This window comes from Pogona vitticeps, chromosome 1 (assembly GCF_051106095.1).
Source record: "Pogona vitticeps strain Pit_001003342236 chromosome 1, PviZW2.1, whole genome shotgun sequence".
NCBI lineage: Eukaryota > Metazoa > Chordata > Lepidosauria > Squamata > Agamidae > Pogona > Pogona vitticeps.
In genome coordinates this window covers 47,309,302-47,325,707 of record NC_135783.1, presented here as the reverse complement: position 1 = coordinate 47,325,707, position 16,406 = coordinate 47,309,302, and the positions used below count along the sequence as shown (strand labels likewise).

At 42.7% G+C, this 16,406-nt stretch overlaps 1 protein-coding gene across 3 annotated transcripts in view; it reads left to right on the top strand.

Annotated features, from left to right (window-relative positions):
* The window catches only part of CAPN11 (calpain 11), a 44,172-nt gene that overhangs the window by 14,301 nt on the left and 13,465 nt on the right, over positions 1-16,406 (top strand). For all 3 annotated transcript variants that reach the window (XM_072991858.2, XM_020785098.3, XM_020785100.3), the window contains exons 2-14: positions 3,049-3,335; positions 9,269-9,338; positions 10,755-10,873; positions 11,089-11,222; positions 11,375-11,543; positions 13,206-13,289; positions 13,374-13,459; positions 13,639-13,713; positions 13,933-14,093; positions 14,410-14,579; positions 14,815-14,826; positions 15,682-15,893; positions 16,292-16,331. In XM_072991858.2, the coding sequence (XP_072847959.2) occupies positions 3,090-3,335; positions 9,269-9,338; positions 10,755-10,873; positions 11,089-11,222; positions 11,375-11,543; positions 13,206-13,289; positions 13,374-13,459; positions 13,639-13,713; positions 13,933-14,093; positions 14,410-14,579; positions 14,815-14,826; positions 15,682-15,893; positions 16,292-16,331 (1,578 nt within the window). In that variant the 5' untranslated portion in view covers positions 3,049-3,089. The remainder of the gene's footprint in view (positions 1-3,048; positions 3,336-9,268; positions 9,339-10,754; positions 10,874-11,088; positions 11,223-11,374; positions 11,544-13,205; positions 13,290-13,373; positions 13,460-13,638; positions 13,714-13,932; positions 14,094-14,409; positions 14,580-14,814; positions 14,827-15,681; positions 15,894-16,291; positions 16,332-16,406) is intronic.

Below are 16,406 nucleotides of genomic sequence, written 5' to 3'. Positions count from 1 at the left end.
CTGGCATCTTCAGAGGACAGGAGTTAGAACTCTGTCTGTGTTCTGGTGTAGTGTGTATGATAGTTGAGTAGTTGTGGCTGTGGGATCAGCTTTTTGTCCTTTTCAGGAGATTGAGTGATTATGGTGATCAGGGTGTTTTTTTGTTATGGGTGTATTTTTGTGATAAGGGAGGTGATGATCTGTCACTGTGATAGATGGGTGTCATTAACTAGTCTTTTGTGCGCAATGATAACCGATCCTTGTGGCTGGGTAGAGTTTGTTGATCTTTTTGCAGGCTGTATTTTTCAGTGCTGGGAACCAGACTTTGTTGAGTTTTAGACTTTCTTCTTTTTTGTTGAAGCTGTGCTGATATTTGTGAATTTCAATGGCTTCGCTGTGTGGTCTAATATAATGATCACTGGTGTTGTCCAGTACTTCTGTGTTTTGAAGAAAGTCTAAAACTCAACAAAGCCTGGCTCCCAGCACTGAAAAATACAGTCTGCAAATAGGTTAACAAGCTCAACCCAGCCACAAGGACCGGTGATCACTGTACACAAAAGATTAGCTAACGACACCCATCAATCACAGTGACAGATCATACCTCCCCCTTATCACAAAAATATACCCATAACAAAAAACACTGTGATCACCATAATCACCCAATCTCCTGAAAAGGACAAAAACTGATCCCACAGCTACAAATATTCAACTGTCCCACACACTACACCAGAACAGACAGAGTTCTAACTCGTGTCCTTTGAAGATGCTAGACACAGAGACTAGCGAAATGAGTGTAGGCATCCTTCAGTATCGAGAGACTATGGTAACGTGCTCTGAATAGAGGTCTTGGAACAGCATCTAGTGTGGCTGAGAAAGCCAATTCGAGAGTGACAATCCCTTCCACACTGAAGACAAATACAATCTGTCCCCTGTCCAGCTCCCTGATTTTGCTAGTTTCAGGACTGCCTCTTTGCCTCGGCCTGCTGGACAAGTGTCTTTTCAAATTGGGACAGGCCACGATGCACCACCTGCCTCCAGGCTGAATGCTCAGATATCAAGGTTTTCCATCTGTTGAGGTCCATTCCTAAGGCCTTCGTATCCAGCTTGCAGATATCCTTGTACCACAGCTGTGGTCTCCCTCTGGGGTGCTATCCCTGCACTAATTCTCCATACAGGAGATCTTTTGGAATCCGACCATCAGCCAACCTCACAACATGCCCAAGCCAATGTAGACATCACTGTTTCAGTAATATATACATGCTAAAAATTTCAGCTTGTACTAGGACTACTCTACAGTGGTGACTCGCTTAACGGCGATAATCCGTTCCAGGAAAATCGCCGTTAAGCGAAAACATCATAAAGCGAAAATAAAAAGCCCATTGAAACACATTGAAAACCTTTCAATGCGTTCCAATGGGCTTAAAACTCACAGTCCAGGGAAGATCCTCCATATAGCGGCCATTTTCGCTGCCTTTATAGTGAGGTATCCGTCCCGAAACACATTGGGGAGCCATTTTATTTACCCGGTGCCCATTTTGAAACGGCCGATCAGCTGTTTAAAAAATGTCATTTTGCGAAGAATCGGTTCCCGAAGCAGGGAACCGATCATCGCAAAGCGAAATTCCCCCATTTAAGCCATCGTTTTGTGATCGTAATTGCGATTGCAAAAAGTTCGTCATAATTCAGATTCGTCGTAATGTGGGGCAATCATAAAGCGAGGCACCACTGTATTTGGAACTTTGTCCTGCCAGGAAATGTTACCTACATTTCTCCTGGCAAAATGTTAAGAAGAAAAATCTCCAGAACATGGCCAAAAAGCCTGAAAAACCTACAACAACCATTGGATCCCGACTGTGAAAGCCTTCAAGAATACATTACAATGTCTGTTAACATTCCGGCCTTTTTACAGAAGAGATGGCAAACCTCTGTGGGGTGATGGACCAATTTTTGAGGTGGCCAGTTGCTTGAGGTCCATAGCCTCAAAATGTGTGGGTTAAAAGGGAGGGAAGGCACCTAGTAGATGTTTTTCCTTTTATAATAATGTGTCTCATAATATGTGTGTACATAAAATTTTATATATGTGTGTGCGCGCAACTTTTATGTTTAACCTCACACAGTTCTTTGTTTTCTTAAAAAACCTAAAACTTAAGAGAGAAGTGCTAGTAAATTACTTCTTTAAATGGAGGTAATTAAAGTGTTCTTCCAATAAATACTGGTCAGGGCTTGTAAAAAAGTAAGCAGGCAATTTAGCAGCTTAAAGGCAAATTCCAGTAGCCTATCACAACACTGTATTTAAAAAAAATCTGGAGAGCATTGAGGGGCACAAAAAGCAGTATTGGGACCATCATCACAAATTTGTTCAACAAATTAAATAGTCCTTTCCCAGATTGATTGCTCTGCTGGACTTTTTGGGATGAAAGTTTTGGAAGATTAAAATGCATTCAGAAATATATGCCAAAAATGGGCAGAAAGGGATGTCACTTTGTTCATGGTAGTTCTTCCTTCTCGGCAGTTCAGTTGCTGGCCATCTGCTTTGGCAGGACCCTTGCTTGTGCCAAACGTGTTCATACTGTGGTAAATCCCCTTGTTTGGTTGGTTCTGGGATCTTAATAGACAAATTATTAAGCAAGGGTGCTTGACACACAGAGAGTGGACTACTTGCCAAACTTTGGATTGCTGTGGTGCAAATTCCTTTCTTGCTTTCAGAATTCATCAGAAAGTTAGCCATCAAACATTACAGAATCCTCCTAGAAAAGAGAGAAAAGTCAGTACTCAAGTGATAACCTTTTCTCGGGGTTGTTAATTGTAAATCACACATTGGGATGTCCCAAGGACTATTATCCTGTAATAACTAGGCTGTTGGTTCCAGTCATCGTATGATGGTATAGGGTTTCTTTGTGCATATCTTGACCAGTGCTTCTCAGTTCTGTTCTATTATTGGCCAGATATCTTCTCCAGGGCATCTCAGCGACCTCTCTCCCACCAGCTTCATGCTTGATTTTCTTTCTAGGCTTCCTTTCCAGGGGATGTGTGGTTCCACCTCACAGTGCTCTTTGTTTTGCATTCTAGGGGAGCCACTGAGGTCTCCTGTACTCCACTAGACACACCCCATGATGCCTTTTGGAGGAATGGCTGCTAAACTTGAAAGGGACCGGCTGCGAGCAGAGGGCGTGGGCGATCACCACAATGCTGTTAAGTTCCTCGGCCAGGATTATGAAACCCTGAAGCAGGAATGTTTGGAAAGTGGCAGACTGTTTGAAGACCCCCAGTTTCCTGCCATTGCCTCTGTCCTTGGCTTCAACGAGCTGGGACCGGGTTCTGGCAAAACCCGTGGAATATGCTGGAAGCGTCCGTCGGTAAGTAGGCAGTCTCTTATGGGAACCCTCCATGTGCCACTCTGGCTTATTGGTTTGCATTGCGATATGTCAGCTTTCAGGATAGCTGACTTAGCATAATACAACTATTACCAGCTTTCATGAAAGCTACTTTGCTTATTGAACAAATGCCAGTGTTTCCAGCATTTTTTTATTTTTTGCTTTTTGCTTCACCCAAGGTTATATTAATTACTTTTATGGCCTCTTTCCATCTTCTAATTATTCCCTCTTTTCCATTTGAACCTCTTATTTGTACTCCCATAAATTAAGAGATGCAGTCAAGTTTCAAATGCATCTGTGTACGTAGAAAATTGTCTTTCTCACAAAGTAGAGAATAGAAAGACCAGCCTATTTCTTTGCTTGTATATTCATTACATCAACAGTTCATAGCATTCTGAGCAGCTTGTGCATCCTAGATATTTCACAGTAACATCTGTGCGTTTTACTTAAGTCATAGTATGCATTTACCTTCCAGGTTCAGAGTGTGAAGCAACACTTTTATGGTTTCCATTTGAGATTTTGTCATTGATGGGAAGCAGTGCATCCCAATGCACAACCGGATGTGGCAAGAAAAAAAATGAGATAAGCACACCCCAGTTCAGTGAATATTAAAAAACAAATAGGTACCACCTTGGTGGGAAGGTAAAACAGTGTTCCCTGGTCACACTGGCCACGTGGCAACAGAAACTGTCCTCGGACAAGCGCTGACTCTACGGCTTGAAAACGGGATGAGCACCGCCCCCTAGAGTCGGACACAACTGGACTAAAAATGTCAAGGGGGGAGTGCATCCTGGAGATGCCCACCTCTCTGAAGTCATCCTTGAGTGCTATATAAATGAGATTCTGTGAGCCTTTGGCTCCTGCATATCTATTTCCCTCTTTTCTTGGATACACACCTGGAGGAGGTTGGATGCCACACTGAGAAATTTACTAGAACTGCCCATTACATCTCTACTTGGCAAATTTGGCGTAGTTTAGACCACTGGTTCTTAACCTTGGGTTACTCAGGAGTTTTGGACTGCAACTCCCAGAAGCCTTCACCACCAACTGTGCTGGCTGGGGTTTCTGGGAGTTGCAGTTCAAAAACATCCGAGTAACAAAGGTTAAGAACTACTGGTTTAGACTAGGTAGGTTTATGAAGTGCAGTGAAATCCTGGCATGTTTGAACTACCTTTACTGAGTCAATCTATCTCATGCTCGGTCTTCCTTTTTTCCCGTTGCTCTCCACTTTTTCAAGCATTATAGTCTTTTCCAGTGAGGCTTCTCTTCTCATTACTGTATAGTAATTTAATGCCTAATACATGCCTATTTATATATTAACAAAAGTGCAAGTAGACATGTTAATCCATAACAACTTTCTCATTTTTTACCACCAATCCTGATGAATATTTCTGCAGAGTTCAGAAGCTTGTGTACTGTTGTAGAATTATAGTTAGTTCTGATAAACTACTTGGACCAGATAGGCGGGGTATAAATCAAATAAATAAATAAATAACTGTGAATGTTGGATTTTATTTTATTTATTCATTTATATGTGAAAGACTTTAAAGCTGTTCTTTGCCATAAGTCAGAATTGAATTGGCAGCACATGATTATGATTATTATATTAAGAAACTTATTCAAGTGTAATACAAACAAGCTAATCAGTATAAAACTACAATTTAAATTGAACTGAATTAAGTTAAATTAAACGCCTAAAAATTCAACAAAGAATATAAAGCCTATACGGTCAAGAAGTACACATTCCATGCTCATCAAATGCTTAGTCAAATTCAAATGTCTTCATGTGGCATCAAAAACCTAATGCAGTTGTTACCAGTCAAACTTCCCTGGGCTCAGTAAATGAGGAGCCAGTGCTAAAAAGACCATTGTTTGCCTGGACTGCCTTCTTTCCTAAGCCTCCTCCATCAGTCTCATTATACACTCATTTGCAGTTTAGCCTTAAGAAGTAAACTGCATCCATCTTTTGCTGGCTTCTGTTTAGGTGTGTTCTTTTCCCACAGAGACAGAGTTTATGTGCTAGAATATTTTTTAAAAAATAAATAAATCATGATTCTATGATTTTTAGAATCGTAAAATAATGAAGTTGGAAGCGGCCTATAAGGTCATCGAGTCCAACCCCCTGCTCAGTGCAGGAATCCAAATCAGATGCTTTTCAGTGGTGTAACTCAGTGGTCCCCAACCTTGGGCCTCCAGATGTTCTTGGACTACAACTCCCAGAAGCCTTCACCACCACCTCTGCTGGCCAGGATTTTTGGGAGTTGAAGTCCAAGAACATCTGGAGGTCCAAGGTTGGGGACCACTGATGTAACTGCCTGCTGGCAGCTAAACAGCCAAAGCATGTGTTGCAATGGTATATGGACTCAAGGTCACACCCCAGGTTAGCTGGAGGTCACCAACTTGTTTGGTCACTGAGCCCATTTGGAGTACTGAACACTTTCAGGATGGGTGACATTGCAAAATGAGGGCTCCCCCTTCATAAAGCAGCTGCCCTTGTGCTGAGGATCGGCAGCTACAAAACCAGAAGGCAAGTGTCTTACTTGGCTCCTTAACTTAAGGCATGGAAGGGGTCTGATCTCACAGTCCTGTTTATCTTTCAGGAGCAGCCTGTGCAAACTCTGAGGCTGACTCCACAGGTGTTTAGCCTGCTGTTTAGTCAGCCACAGGAACAGGCTGGTGCGCTCTGAAAGACAGTGACCAGGCAATGTCTTTGTTGGGTCGAACCACCTGAGCCCCAGAGTGGTCCTATCTCTGTACCTTTCAGAGCCCCGTCACCTTTTTGGGGTGGATAGGATGGCTTTGGTTTGGGCCAGTTCCAGTGCATATGATTGTTAGAACCAATCCAAAGCAAGCATGACCAAATTTCCCAATGATGATGATGATGATGGTAAAACAATTTGGAATATTAGCTTAATAAATGAGCCACAGGATATTTACCCCTTGACAGTGTATCAGAAATGATTTAAAAAAAACTATAATGGACTATCACTGATGCACTGGAACAGTTATTTAAAAAAACTAAAACATCTTTTCTTTGCCTTCTCTTAAAGGATTGGTTGAGAAACTGCCTGCAGTTGAGACCAGCACTATGTATTCAACTGCAAGTGGTTTCTTGACCAGCCTTTTAAGAGAAGGCAAATAAAAGCTTTCTTTTTCTTTTAAAGTAACTGATACAGTACATCAGCAATAGTCCATTATACAGTAAAAACACTTTTTTCACTTCTCCTGTCCCTCTGCCAAGGAGCAGAGGAAGGGATTCGTTTGCCAATATCCTGAAGTGGCTTTGCCTATTAAGCCATTTCAGGATATTGGCAGGCGTGATTTTTGTGTGAACCATTAATCTTAATTAGATCACTCTAATCAAGCCCGATTGTTCCAAAGTGGCCCACGTTAGTTCGCTCCCAGCTGCTTATATAGCTACAATCTCTGTCTTCCCCCTTCTTCCTCTGCCTACCACACAGTTATAAATACAAGATCTTCCCACCCCCTCACATATATGTATGAGGGCACACACTCTATCCAGTCACAGCTCATGAACTCTATTTGGCCACCACACAAGTACAAATATATCCCTTTCTTCTCCTACTCCCCAATCTACTCTGTGTCCTCACCAATCCTTTCCAGTTCACCCTTGGCTATTGCCCCAGTCTCTCCTCATACTTTGCATGCAGGGCGTGAGAAGATGAAATGAGACCTTCCTTGCATGGTATGTTCCACACAACAATGCTATGTGACAGTAACTTGCAATTTTTTTCATAGAGGGATTTTGGAAGAATATGCCTCACTTGCAACCATAATTCTACCACCAGCCGTATGTAAGAAGGAACTGTATATATGTATCAATATATATGCATAAAGTTCCCCAGTGTGGTGTAAACTTTTGAGCCATGCTGGGCCTTCTCTTCTTGTGGAGAAACGACAAATTGGCTTCTCTCCCAATGCTCTTATAGCGATGGGCTACAGCAACGCCAAAGTGGCAGTCAAATGTAGGATTTGGGATATAGAATTTCAGGATCATGTGAGCCCGATGGGTACTAACTGTGTAGTTACAGACAGTGCTTTTACAATGTCTTCATATTTTTCTAGCCTAATGTCCACAAAGATAATACGAGCTTTTACCTTAGCTAGACTGAATATGTTCCCTTCCAAACTTCTGGATGGGAAATTCCAAAATATCCCCTTTTCAGAGTGTTTATGTCCTTGCAAAAGCAACCAAGTAGAAACTGTGACCCACGTCCTTCTATGCTGCCCTTTCTGTCAAGAACTACGTAAGGAACTTATTCATCCTCTTATTCATAAATTTCTGGGGAGGCCCATTGAATTCTATGTGAAGCTTCTTCATTCGGAGAGGTTGTTACAGACCACAAACTGTGTTGCCAGATTCTATAATATTGCTATGCTCACTCGCGTGTGTGATTCCCGTAGGTTTTAGTTCTGCAAACCATACATAGTGCTTTATTTATAATTGGTTTTATTATGTAAACTGTGTATCTTTTTACTAATACCATGTTTCCCTGAAAATAAGATATGGTCTTATATTAATTTTTGGTCCAAAAAACGCATTAGGGCTTTTTTTCAGGGGATTTTTTTCCCACTTGCAATATACATTTATTCAAATACAGTCATGTCATCTTCTGGTTGCTGCACAATGGTGGAGGGTGGAGTTTCACTTAACTGGGGCTTATTTTTGGGATAAGCCTTATATTATGAGCATCCTGAAAAATCCTACTAGGGCTTATTTTCAGGTTAGGTCTTATTTTCAGGGAAACATGTTATATCTTTATAAGGTTTTATTGTATTCTCTTATTATGTAAGATTGGGTTAACAACCGTAAATAAATACTTACTTCAGAACACAGCCAAAGAGCCCGAAAAACCCAGAAGAACCATTAAATACTTACTCACTTCTTGTGGGGAGATCCCTACAGTTGTCCATTTGTACGTGAAGACAGAAGAGCAGGACTTGCCTACATGTCCCTATACTCTCTCAACATTTCTCTGAAAATCCAGGGAGAGGAATTCAAAGCCCATAAATTGTGCATTCTCTGGGGTATACTAGTCTCAAACCCCAAGTTATAGGAACTGGCTTCAATATTCTGAGACCCTTGGAAATCTTATGACCCATGGTTACTTGGACAGCAGAGGTGCATATGATATAGATGAAAGCTGTGAAGATGTTCCCATCTTCAGGGCATATTCTCACTTGGCATAGGACTGGGGAGCTGGTTTTTTGTGGCATGCATTTAGTGTTTGATGCCCCTGTAGCTGACACAATCTTATAGACGTCTCTAGCACCAGCCATTTGTTTTTGTTTTTTAAAGCAAAGCATGCTGCTTATATACCACCCCATAGTGCTTGAAGCACTCTGTGGGAAGTTTACAAGTTAATTATGCAGGCTACACATTGCCCCCCCCCTCCAGCGAGCTGGGTACTCATTTTACTGGTCTCGGAAGGATAAAAGGCCGGGTCAACCTTGAGCCGGCTACTTGGGATTGAACCCCAGGTCGTGAGCACAGTTTTGGGTGCAGTACAGCGGTTTAACCACTGTGCCACGAGGCTCTTCGTGTGCTCTTTTATGTGCCATCAAGTCACTTCTGACTTATGGTGACCCTAGTAGAGTTTTCAAGTTATTTGGGATGTAAAAGGAAAGATTAACCATTGCAGACCTTGATTTTAACTCGGGTCTCCTGGTCCTAGTTCTTCACTCTGTCCTCTACACCAGTGGTCTCCAACCTTGGGCCTCCAGATGTACTTGGACTTCAACTCCCAAAAATCCTGGCCAGTAGAGGTGGTTGTGAAGGCTTCTGGGAGCTGTAGAACATCTGGAGGCCCAGGGTTGGGGACCACTGCTCTACATCACACCATAAAAGCTGAAGGAGAACCAGCAGCTTATTTTGTTTTTCATCCTCTCTGTAGGAAATTGTGGATGATCCTCAGTTTATTGTTGGAGGTGCTACAAGGACAGATATCTGCCAAGGGGCTCTGGGTGAGTAATGAGTGTTTATCCTTTCGGGTGAGGAAGAGGAAGACGGAAAATAAGTACTAGGAAAAGGTCAGACTTGGGGTGCTTGATAGCTTTCTGGACAGTTCTGGGGGAAGGATGCCAACTGTCTTGAATGGTCAGGAAGTTGAGGCTAAACTTTGACATGCTGACTGTCTTGCCCAAGCTGATTTCAGATGTTATGGCTTCACCTGCTTGCTAAACCATTCATGCATTTAGGACTGTCCCAAATGGCAGTGCAGGTGGCTGCTTAGGGCAGCAACACGCTAGGGCCTTCAGCCTTCCCGAGTGAATGCTTTTGGGAGAAACATCTGTCTCTCTTCCTTCCTCCAGGATATCTAGGCACACGTGCACATGTTGGGGCAGCAAAACAGGTTCTTTTGACTGACAAGACCATCTAGGGCTTTTCTGTAAGTTGGCTTGTATCCAGTAACCTGCCTACTCCATACTTTTCTCAGGGGTCAGCTGGGCTTCAATCTATTGTGAGGTCGAATTGTGTACGTAGGCACTTTCTCCAGCCCACAACAGCACCCTGTCAAAATTTTAGCTGACAACATCCCCGTTTTAGGCAGAACAAATCAACTGGAAAAATATAACCTTTAATTTTTAAAAGCTGTTTTGGCTTTCAGAAACATGCTTTAAAGCAGAAACAAAATAGGAAAGAATTATAAATGTGCTAATGCAAAGGTAGGCTTAACGCCAATTATTGGATGCTGTTTAGTGGGACATGTTCTTGTAATTGTTTCAGAAGATATTTGTACTTTTGTTGGAGAGGCACCAAGAACATCTCCTTATTTATTTTCCTTGTAACAGATACACAGAGCCCAGATTTCACTCAAGAAATTGAAATGCATTGATTTTTTTCATTGGTAATTATAGTGAAATAGAGGGGACAACACTATGCCTTTTCACTTGCAGATTCTAAAGTTTTAACCAAACAGATAATTTTAGGGCCATACATTATTTCCTCCAATGTCTTGAGAGGAGACTTCATCATTAGTGATCTGTTGGTATCATAATAATATGATTGAATTCCATCAAGTTGGTGCCAACTTAAAGCAAGCCTTCTCAAGGTTTTGTAGGTATAAAGTACTCAGACATGGTTTTACAGTGTCTTCTTCAGTGGGTGTTCTGGGACAGTGTATCTTACTCAAGATCACATAGACTGGTTCTTCCAGGAAGTTCAATGAGGAGTCAGACTTTCAACCAGGAGAGCCCACTGAGCTATCCAGCCATCTGTGGGCATCATACAGTATGCATGTCTCAAAGCAAGAAATAATATCCTGATGGTTTTTATAAGAAAGAATAATATGACTGTCTTCAAGAATATATTCACATCTGATATAGAAACGGGGATATCAGAACGCAGATTTGAGTGATTTTTCTTTCCTTGCTTGTTAGGTGATTGCTGGTTATTGGCTGCCATTGGCTCCCTGACTCTCAATGAGGAACTTCTGCATCGGGTTGTCCCTCATGGACAGAGCTTCCAGGAAGACTATGCAGGGATCTTCCATTTCCAGGTGAGGCCAGTGGGTACTGGAAGTGCTTCACCCTGAGTCCTGTCTCACCACTAAATGAGCCGCAGATTTATTGAAATCGTCAAGCCACAAAGAAAGCCTTAATGGAGAAACAAGGTTGTTGCCCAAGGGATGGTCAAACCTACACTTTCCTCACTTTACCTAGCCTCATCAATGGTGCCTAGCCGTACCTCCTCATTCTTCTTCTTATCTTCCAGATCTGGCAGTTTGGTGAATGGGTAGATGTGGTGGTCGATGACCGGCTACCAATCAAGGATGGAGAGCTGGTGTTTGTACATTCAGCAGAATGCCAAGAGTTCTGGAGTGCTCTGCTGGAAAAGGCATATGCCAAGTGAGCCCACTCCCTTAGCCCCCTTTCCCCAGCAGGTTTTGGCCTTGCTTTCTCCTGCTGCTTCTTGTAATTCCACTCCACAGTACCTGGACTTTCAGCAGGCAGGGTTTAAAGCGATCTCACTAACTTCCTTGGTTCTGTTTGGCATGCAGGTTGAATGGTTCTTATGAGGCCCTGTCGGGGGGCAGCACCACAGAGGGTTTTGAGGACTTCACAGGCGGCGTGTCAGAAATGTTCGACCTTAAGAAGCCACCCCGTGATATTGTCAGGATCATTTGCAAGGCTCTTGAGAGGGGTTCACTTCTCGGCTGTTCTATTGATGTAAGTGCCCAAGGAAAGAGAGTTATCCTAAATCCTCCCTTCAGATTTAGCATCTGAAGGGAAGCCGATTGCTACCCTCCTTTGGCTCAATCTCTGTTTTTATATCCGCTGTAAATAGTCCAGGGATTCAGCTAATAGGGTTCATGTGTAGAACTACCGCAGAGATGGTTGGGCAGGGAAAGGAAGGATGAGGCCACAAGTTCCTTTCCCTGCATTAGACTCTATGGAAGGATGCTTATTTGGCATCCTGTTGTGATGGAAACAGGTACTGAAAAACCACCTTCAGCTCATAGCAAATGCTGCTTAAGCTCTATTTTGCTTTAACTTTTTATTTGCACTCTTAAAATTCAAAGAAGAAAAGAATGTTATCTTTATGTGAAAAATGATACTTAGTGTTGTGTAGTGTGTAAGAACTAGGACTCTGGAGACCAGGGTTCAAATCCGCACTCAGCAATGGAAGCTCATTAGGGGTGTGGAACTGATAAAACCACTCCTTAAATATCTCACTTACCATGAAAGCCCAATTAGGTTCACCATAAGTCAGTTCCAGCTTGACAGCACATAACAGCAATAACAATGTGAAAAATGGAAGAAGACATATAGCTTTGTTATGACTAAGTAGCTAATCAAATGTTGATGTGAGATACTATGTTTGACTAATCATGTTGTGGGACATTTGCAAGATACACATTCTGGACACACAGTGTCTTATTTGATTACTGACACATTGCAAAGCCTTCCCGTGTTCCTTAAGTGTTTTCCCATATGGGTTTTTATGTGTGAGGAGATTTTTTAAAAAAATATGTGCAGTTTAAGCAAGAGAAATGCAGTGGTTCCAAGTTGCTCAAGAGGAGTATCCCAATCCTAGCGTATTCCACATTGTTTTTCCTTCTCCATATGTACTTTAATTTCCCAGTGGACTTGTTGATGGATCATTCCTACATGGTGGACTCATATAAATGTATCTGTGAGCTGAAATAAGATGGGTTTCCTGCACTTCTTCCTGAAGGAGGATAAGCAGTTCACAAGAGCCTAGGGAAATAAATGATGGCCACATGTCAAATATGATTTAAGAACCAGAATTCAGTTGTGAATTGCCAACACATTTACTTCACACAGTTTTAACAATCATGACAAGCACTAAAGTCATTGAACAGTTTGCCCTTGAGCTTGTAATTGCAGAATTACTCTTATGTAATGGCACCTTCAAATGTGAAAATGCTTGACTTCCATCTGTAGAGAAGAGAAGGGAAAAAAGGACTAAAAGAGCTAAGTTTTCTTCAGCCTTACCCATGGCAGGCCATCCAAAGCAGTCCAGAAGTCAAAGGCTACAGCTAGCATGGATGAGCTGCCTGCAATCTTTTATTGGTTTATAGGAAGAACATCTGGAGACCAAACCGCTGTCTTGCTAATAATGGCACTGTACTGGTGATCTTTGCATCTTTCTGAAAGGTTCAGGACACATGGGAGAATGTTTGTAGTCTCAAGTTATGGGCTGCTACTGGCATGTTATGTTTTGTAGCCACTTTAATATAGGAATAGCGCGACCAATAGTACTGTCTTTTCCTTCTCCAAGACTCAAGAAACATGAGTAGGGAGTCAGTGTGTGCTGAGAGGGAGGTTTCAGCCTGTTGACTAAAGTCAGACATCCTTTCTCCACAGATCACCAGTGCATTTGATATGGAAGCAGTTACCTTCAAGAAGCTGGTGAAGGGGCATGCCTATTCTGTCACAGGATTTAAGAATGTGAGTTTCTTTTAATAGGGTTGAAGAGACCAACTCAAAGGCTTAGTCAATGGTACAGGGTATCTAATGCCTCAACTTTCACAGGTGAATTATCGAGGGCGACAAGAATCTCTCATCCGGATAAGGAATCCCTGGGGCCAAGTGGAGTGGACAGGAGCCTGGAGTGACAGGTGGGTCATGCAATGGCTTTTGTAAGAGCCCAACTGCCACATCTGCAAAACAGGTGGTCTCCCATGTGCCTCTTTGAATCACTCTATTGCTGCCTCTGACACTGATTTTCCTAGAAGAAAATGGAAAGGACGCAGTATGATAAAGCATAGCATAACTTGTTTTTCTGTTGGTGTCTTAGCTCTTCTGAGTGGAATGAAGTGGATCCTGATGAGAGAGATGAATTGCAACTGAAAATGGAAGATGGTGAATTCTGGTAAGTTCTAAAATAGCTGACAGTGCTCATTCTCTCTTAGGTCAATATATTCAGAAATATATAATGCCACTCAGTTGCTTCTTAAAATACTTGTCCTCTCATGTACTGCAAAGATGACTGCAGAGTAGCAATGGTAAGGGTCCTGGGTGGTGCCAAGTCATTTTGTCTGTTTCTCCTCTTTTCCCTTGTGTGGCTCTACCATGCCTTTTGTGTCTGCAGGATGTCTTTTCGAGATTTCCTCCGTGAATTTTCCAGACTGGAGATCTGTAACTTAACTCCAGATGCTCTGACAAAGGATGAATTAAGTAGATGGCACACCACTCTCTTTGAGGGAACCTGGCGCCGAGGCAGTACGGCTGGGGGCTGCAGGAACCATCCAGGTAATCCCAGTTTTCAGTTCTTCCTCCCCCTTTCCTCTTCTTTCTGTGCTAATGTGGACTAATAAACCGAGCCCTATATTCTGTATAGTATATCCAACTTAAAAATGGAGACCATATCATGGTGTGCATTACTCTCACTGTTTGAGCCAGTAGGCGTCTATGGTACATTGTATCTATAGCCTGAATGTGGTTTGTCTCTGGATCCCTTCTCAGTTGTTGAAAACGAGGCTGTTCCTTGTTTCCAGTCATGCAGTTGTGGAACCCTTTGTTGAAAGCACAGCATTGCTAGATACTTTCTCCCCCAATCCTTTTGCAGCTACATTCTGGATTAATCCGCAGTTCAAAATCAAGCTCTTAGAAGAGGATGATGACCCAGAGGATGATGAATTGGCTTGCACCTTCTTGGTGGCCTTGATGCAGAAACACCGTCGAAAAGCCCGCCGAACCGGAGGAGACATGCACACCATTGGCTTTGCTGTCTATGAGGTAACCAACGGGTTTTCTGTTATCCCACTTAAGCAACAGTGCTGAGCTAGAACTTAAACATTTTTAAATAAAAACTAGATATATTTTAAACATTACAGTAAGATGGCAATGATCTTTACAAAGTATATTGAGTAGAACATTTGTGATGGTACCATTCATTCATTTCTCTCTCTCTCTCTCTCTCTCTCTCTCTCTCTCTCTCCCCCCCCCCCCCCCAATGTGTCTGTCTCTGCAGGTTCCTGAGGAGGTATGTCTGATCCACCAGAGACCATTACTGAATTGTGTGCAAGGAGGGAAACCTCAGAACCAGCTAGAGTAGATGGGGCCAAAGATTACTATGTTCCTTAACTATTCTGGAAGAAATCTGCAAAATCATTTCTCCTCTTATATGTCAGAATTGATTGAATCCACGCGATGGAGTGAGCGCCCGTCGCTTGTCCCAGCTCCCGCCAACCTAGTGGTTCAAAAGCATGCAAATGCGAGTAGATTAATAGTGACCGCCTTGGTGGGAAGGTAACAGCGTTCCGTGTCTAAGTCGCACTGGCCATGTAACCACGGAAGATTGTCTTTGGACAAACGCTGGCTCTATGGCTTGGAAACGGGGATGAGCACCGCCCCCTAGAGTCGAACACAACTGGTCAAAAATTGTCAAGGGGAACCTTTACCTTAACCTTGTATGTCACAGAAATCTCTGCAAATGTGTGTCACTTCTTGTGGACATAGCACTTTGGCTGCAGTCAGGATTAACCAAAGTAGTCAAGGCTGTATGTATTCTAACTGACAGCAGGAGTGGGTAGGGGTGGAATCTTTATTCTCTGCTAAATATACCCACATTCTGATAACCAGAACAGACTAAACCATGTGCAAGTCTTGCCTTGTTTTGTATAAATCTCCTTCAAGGGTTAAGGTTGCCAAAGTTTTCCCTTTGTTAGGATGCCCTCTTGCCTGTAGTTGTATCTTGTTGAAGGAAGACATTTTGTTTTCCAAGCGTTGCCATGCTCCTCCATGTTTGGGCCTTTGGGATCCACTCCTTGATGCCTTGGTGGTAGGCTGCAACTCATTTGCACAGCTGTATGGTACACCTCCACTTCTTCTGTCCTAGGCCCAGGGCTGCCAAAATGTTCACCTGAAGAAGGATTTCTTTCTGAGGAACCAGTCCCGGGCACGATCAGAGACTTTCATTAACCTCCGGGAGGTGAGCAACCACATCCGCCTGCCCCCTGGTGAATACATCATTGTGCCGTCCACCTTTGAGCCAAACAAGGAAGCGGATTTCGTCTTGCGTGTCTTCACAGAGAAGCAATCAGACACAGAGTAAGTTTGTGATCTTTGGGATATACTCTGATGTTACAGTCCTTTGTAAGAAATACAAGCAAACCTCAGGCCTGCTCCACAGAGATTTCTTTGTTTCTGCTCTGTAAATGTTCTCAGGTCTCAGTAATCCCCCCCAGGAGGTGGGCTGCTTGAGAATTCACTGGAGCTTTAAATGTGGGCAAGAAATTCAAAAGCTATTTGAGAAAGAAACCTGACTGTGCCCAGTGCTGTGGTTTTGTACATTGAATCATTCAATAAACTTTCAAATATGTCACTTAGGTTCTTCTTGAGAAGGAAGCAACCAAAATAATATTCTTTCCTTACAAAATTCCTTGACCTCTGACAGGACCTCCTTTTTCAACCAGTTTACCTACTTAACAGTATTCTTCCTTCTCCAGGGAGCTAGATGAGGAGATCTCAGCAGATCTGCCAGAGGAGGTAAGAATCTAGCCCATGAAGGGCATTTTTAAAATGTCACATTTCCTTGTCTTTACCATGTCTTTTGATACCTGG